This window comes from Sardina pilchardus, chromosome 10, assembly GCF_963854185.1.
Source record: "Sardina pilchardus chromosome 10, fSarPil1.1, whole genome shotgun sequence".
Lineage (NCBI taxonomy): Eukaryota > Metazoa > Chordata > Actinopteri > Clupeiformes > Clupeidae > Sardina > Sardina pilchardus.
In genome coordinates this window covers 15,495,958-15,501,957 of record NC_085003.1, presented here as the reverse complement: position 1 = coordinate 15,501,957, position 6,000 = coordinate 15,495,958, and the positions used below count along the sequence as shown (strand labels likewise).

The following is a 6,000-nucleotide window of genomic DNA, read 5'->3' as shown; positions in this document are numbered from 1 at the left end:
CCATAGGTGTGCCTGGCTGGCACTGCCCACTGTGAGCAGTGGGGAGAAGGCGCTGTCGCTCAGTCAGGCGATGTCTGCTTCTCGCCACTGAGCCGTCGCCACAGGCAGTTCCAGTGACAGTGCAAATTAGGCCATGTTATGACTTCAGTTTGATCCATGCCTCAACAACACACACTTTGGATAAACAGCTTATAGAAAAGGGATTATACACATGCATTTTGGGTGCGTTCGTGCGTGTGTGCGTGCGTGAGTGTGTGCATGTTTGTGAAAGTGTGTGTATGTGTGTGTGTGTGTGTCAGTGAGGGTGCATGTTTGTGGAAGTGTGTGTGTGTGTCTAACTGTTTGTTCTGTCGGCGCAGGAGGATGCGAGTGACTGTGGAGGGGCCAACAGTCTGATTCCTCCCCTCTGGCCCATGCTGGGACTGCAACTGCTGTTGCTTTGGCTGCTCATAAAGCCTACAGCCTACTCATCCTGACCCTAACACACACACACACACACACACACACACACACACACACACACACACACACACGTACATACGGATGAAGATAATGTTATCATCTTGGGCATACAGGACATCGGCCCTTGCCAGAAAATTCCACTGAAGTTCTAGCTAACTGAAGTTCTAGCTAACTGAAGTTCTAGCTAACTGAATTTCTAGCTAAATGAAGTTCTAGCTATCTTCAGTCTTCACTACAATCTTAATCAACCGGTCCAAACTGGTGCTTACTGGTTGGCATAGCTGGTTATCACTGCCCTTTAATGGTTCTACATCATGCAATTATTTATTTTTTTGTCTTTTAATTCAGTTTCTCGTTGAAAATGATTGTAAGAGGTCTAATGTAGTCTGTTCTACTGCCAGCCCATTCATTCTTTTAACCAATGCAGCGCCAGAGCTGAAATATAGAATACTATGGGAGTTTCACCCTCTCTACATAACGCATGCATTTGTGACATAGAGGTGAAATGGGACTATATAGAATTTCTGTGAGCCTTGTTTCAAGGACTGAAATTAGGTATAGATATTTGATATTGAAGTAAAGACCTATTGAAAACAACAAACAACAAAAAAAGAAACATCAGCAAGCAGAGACAATATTTGCCATTGGTGTCAGGAATGACTAGGCATTGTAAATGTAAAACCCTTGATGAGAGGAACATTCTCTCTTCTCTTCTAGGAAGCTGTCAAAGTGGTACTGTGAGTTAATTGGAACTGGTGTCACTATTTGCCAAATGAATTCTATTCCAGGAAATGTTTGATTTGCCAACTCCTTGTATCATCAGGGACCAGCCTAAGATGGGTGTTGGCTACTTTGTGCAAACTGTAAAATGTAAAAAAAAAAAAAATGGCTGCCCTCATCAGAAATCCAAGCGTCCCTTGATCTGTGCATGTTGTTCACACCTGAGTTGACAGGCAACGCTCTTTCATTACTCAGTGATCTCAATTGGACAAAACAGCAGAACTCTCTGTCTTTTTGGAAAACACACTGCCAGCTACCACAGCTACTGTACGTGATGGGAGGCCCCAGACAGATCTCCCTGTGCCCCCGTAGCTCTGGTTTGGTCAACACACAGACGATGGCTCAGTAGCTAACTTGAGCTCGCCAAAACATGTATTTCGTTGTTTGCTTGTGTTGTGTACGCACATGTTTACTCAGCTGAATCTTTGATTGGCCAAAGTAGGCAGCAGCTGATGCCAAGGGTTTTCTCATTTTGTATACATGTTGGCATTCATAAAGGATTTATTTGATGTCATAGTCTAGACCTAAACGGCAAAAAGGCTAACATTGTGTAATATGAGAACACTTTATTTTGATGGACTGAATCAACAACAAACTTTTAGCATACTTGTTAACTGAGTGTAACCCAGAGTACCATATACGTTGTCTGTATGTGAACTAACCTCAACCATAACCTGACATAACCCTAACTACAAATTGAGATCTGTATTCTTCAGTGTCAGTAGTGTGAGCAAATGGTTTGTTGGTCCTTTTTGGTGGGCCATCCAAATAAAGTGGCACCAGTGACATACTTAGTGATCTTTAAAAAAAAAAGAAAGAAAGAAAAAAAAACTATTCCAGGATCCAGGAGAGAGTCGATTGTGTTTGACTGTTAGCTCAAAAGCCGGAAGGCGCCCCCTCTCACTGATGGAGTAGCATCTTATAGTGAACCTGCAAAGTGCAGTACCTACCTTGCTTTGTCTTAAATACCTCAGACTGTGGAGGATTGCATTTAAGGGTGAGCCACAATAGATTCACAATAGACAGAATGCCTAGGAGTTTCAAGGAGCTTTATGTAGTTTTACTACCAGGGGAAAACAAAAAAAAAAGATATTAATGATTGAACTGACCTTGCCTGACCTTGCCATGCTATCATGGTACCAAACCCCTTGGCATGGTCAGGACTCGTGGCTCAGACCTGAAGGCCGTCATCTGTCTGTGATACAAAGTAGCCTGTTTAACTGCTGTTTTATGTCACTCCTGCAACGACAACAAATGTTTATGACATTATGATTGTGTTTGAAGACGACTATATACCTGCAACTTAACAACTTGTGAGTGCCTGAGCATTTTATTCCCAGGCCAGCTGAACAGATTCAATTATCTGATGGATGTACACACTGGCAAACTGGATCTCTTTTTTGTATTTTTTTCACTCCTGAGCTTAAGTCCTACTTCACGTGTGCACTCCTGTTTATCACCTGAAAACAAAAGAAACCTTGTGAAAGGTTATGTTACGTAGTGTTGACATTTGGCCTCCACAATGCAGTATTTCCAGAGTGACTTCTGTCATAATGAAAAAAAAAAAAATGAAGAAAATAAATATTCTTTTTTTGTCTGAAGGGTTCATAATTGCCAGAAACACATCCTGAATGACAGCATATCAGAAATCATTATTGGCCAATTGATTGATTGATTGATTGATCTGTGCCGCAGCTGCTGCCCTCAGTCTATACTGTTCTGTTCTTTTTTTTCTTTCTCTCTGTGGGGATGCCCTGTAGCGTTGTTACTGGAAGTGTTGTAGGTGTCGATGGTGCTTTTCAATCTTGTTTTCATCTGCTGTCGCCGAGGCTCCTGGTTGATGCTGCCCTCGCCAGTGTTCAAAAAAAAAAAAAGAAAAAAGAAAAAAACCGAGTCGCTCAGTTTGGTGTGTTAAGCGTGAGGGTGGGTGGGTGTGTGTGGGGAGCGTTCGGGTTGGGTTGGGTTGGGTTCTGGGACCATCTTCGGTTCCGCGCTCTGGTTGTGCTTTACTCTTAATTACTCTTTTTTGTGGAACTTGACAAGCCTGAACTGATTTTGTATGAATTTGTACTCTTAATGTTATATAAGAAAAAAAAATATGAAGATGAAAAAAAGTTTATAAATATGGAAATGTGTTAATTCTTGTGCACATATAATATATTCACAATAAAGTTTTATCATTACTATCTCTGTCGTTGCTAGTGCATCCTTTCTGATGAATATTGTTTGCACAACTGTGTGTGGGTGTGTTTTCGTGTGCACTGGTATGTGTGTGTGTGTGTGTGTGTGTGTGTGTAGGTGGGTGGGTGAGCAGGCATGTGCGCATGCCTGTGTGCATGTGTGTCTGTTTTTAATTATAGCCGGCAGCTAATGAGCCTGCAGGCTGCCGCCCACAGCACGCGCAGTACAGTACGTGATTGACAGAGTTATGGGTCATTACTGTGGCCGATGACAGAGTTAAATATATGTCCCCTAGACTGCACTGGGGCTTTTATAGGACACAAGGCTGTGGCTTGTTTAAAATGACAAAAGTGGCCAGTTTTCAGAGGAGATAAGGCACTTACACCAGGTACTGCAAAAGACTACAGAGAGCATGTTTAGCTTTTTATTAGGGATTTGATGCCCGTTATCAGCATCTAGCATTGGCATTATGAAGCAAGGATACAAAACTAATTGCAACTATAATTAATTTGCTATTGAACAGTCTCTCTCTCTCTCTCTCTCTCTCTCTCTCTCCCTCTCTCTCCCTCCCTTGCACAATCTCTCTCTCGCTCTCTTTCTGTCTCTCTCAGACACATATACCCACACACATGCACACATATAATGAAAGACTTGTTTCAGGCAGGTAGGGTAGGTGAACTTGCTATCAGAACGTAATTTCCTTTAGCTGTCACTCAACTTCCCCAGGTCCACTGAACCTATAAATTCTATTCTGAAATTGTTTTAACACAACCACAGCCATTAAAAAGGTACTGACTAGAGTGGCTATTACTTTCTTTTAAAATTGAACCTAATTCCCAAGAAGTTCATAACTTTTAAAATTATAGGAGTCTCTAAAAGTCACAATTGCAAAAATGTATTTTAAAACTTTATCAGTGAGTGTCTAAATACAGAAACTTCAGAACAAAAAAAACAAACAAAAAAATATTGCGTTCCATCTTTATATTTGTATAAGGAAATGTTGTGTTCCCTGTAGTCGTCTTGAAGATGACTTCATTTCCTCTGTCTAATACAGTCCATTATCATAAACATACCATAAACTAATCTGCCGCAGTTTGGACATTTAAAACGTCATTATATGGGCCCTTCTATTCATTCCAGCTCTGCTCCGTCTGTCAGGATCAGTGGAATGTTCCGAGACACACTCCAACAGGACACTACTGCAGTTGATTTGGCCCATGTGTGGTGAACACCCAGCGGCAAACTTTAGCGAGGGCACTGACTCTCAACGCGGGTCATGCAGCGTGCAGCGGCCTGGCGTAGAGTGGGACCCCCGACTGGCGCAGCTGTGCGCAGGTAACTCACCCACGTCACTGCCAGAGACTCCGGGCCACTGCGCTGGCCCGGCCCGCTGCACGTGCGTCCAAAGCCGTCTCTCCGGCGGAGGACCCGTGACCCAAAACCAACCCGACTTAAGTGACCGCGACTGGACAGCTTTTAACAGGGACGGCCACCCAAGAGCGTGGAGAATGGGGGGAATGGCGCAGGGTCTTCAGGGGTTAAGAGAAGCGTGAGACAGTTACTTCCCCTCTTCCCAGGGCCCTTCTTTTTCTAGCGTCGAGGCCCATCAGTGGCGCGCGGCTCTGGGCTGCCACCGCGGGAGGCTTCCAGGGGTACCAGGGGCGGATGAGACGCGGCCTGATGCAGGGTGACGGAGCGTGGACACTGGAGCAGATTGTAAGAGCCGGACGAGCAGCGGCCCCCTTTCAACCACTGAGTCATCCTGATGGCTTTTAGAGGGCTATTTGGGAAGACAAGTGATGAGCCTTTTTTGCCTTTCACGGCCTGATGGTCGGAGGAAGTCCAGATGTGTGTGTGTGTGTGTGTGTGTGTGTGTGTCTGTGGTGGGCAGGGGGTGGTGATTGTGTGTGTTTGTTTGTGGTATTTTTAGGTATTGTTTTGATGTTTTGATGCCTGCCTTGTTGCTTTGAAGCTTTTTGTGTTCTTCAGTGTGTTACAGCTGATGATCTGAACAAGAGGAGTGTTTGTGTGGGTGCATGTTTAGGAGAGAGTGTGTATAAGAGAGACACAGAGAGAGATAGAGAGAGTGTATAAGAGAGAGAGAGAGAGAGAGAAAGGGAAGGAGAAAGTGTATGTGTGTATCTTTGCAAGTGTGTATGAGACCATGTGTGCTAACATGGGTCTCTAAGTGTGTGTATATGATGGCGGGTTACTGGCAGTAACTGGATACCCTTGTAGGGTTGGCCAAGGTCACAGCCCCTCGCATAGTTACCATTTCAACACATGCCAGCTCACAACTAATAACAAACAGATCAATGGTCGGAGGGGGGCAGAAAAATAAAACAGCGTCCATCTCTCGTCCTGTCCCGTTGACCCAGGCTCTCATCCTCACCCTCGCTCTGACCTCGCTATCTCCCAATCGACGGCAAACGCAATTACCGTGTCTAGACACAAATTTGGGCAAACCGACACTTTGTCCACAAATATTCACATGATTCCTCTGCTCAATATTGTGGTCTGGGTGACATTTCTGATCCTCTGCAAATCTGATAATGTGTAAGAATAATTATTTCAATT

General features: G+C 44.0%; 1 protein-coding gene across 1 annotated transcript in view; it reads left to right on the top strand.

Annotated features, from left to right (window-relative positions):
* Positions 1 to 3,156, top strand: part of LOC134094461 (voltage-dependent calcium channel subunit alpha-2/delta-1-like) — a 6,082-nt gene extending 2,926 nt beyond the window's left edge. Inside the window, exon 5 of the mRNA XM_062547984.1 lies at positions 360 to 3,156. Coding sequence (XP_062403968.1) covers positions 360 to 373 — 14 coding nt within the window. The 3' untranslated portion in view covers positions 374 to 3,156. The remainder of the gene's footprint in view (positions 1 to 359) is intronic.
* Positions 3,157 to 6,000: the final 2,844 nt, after the last annotated feature.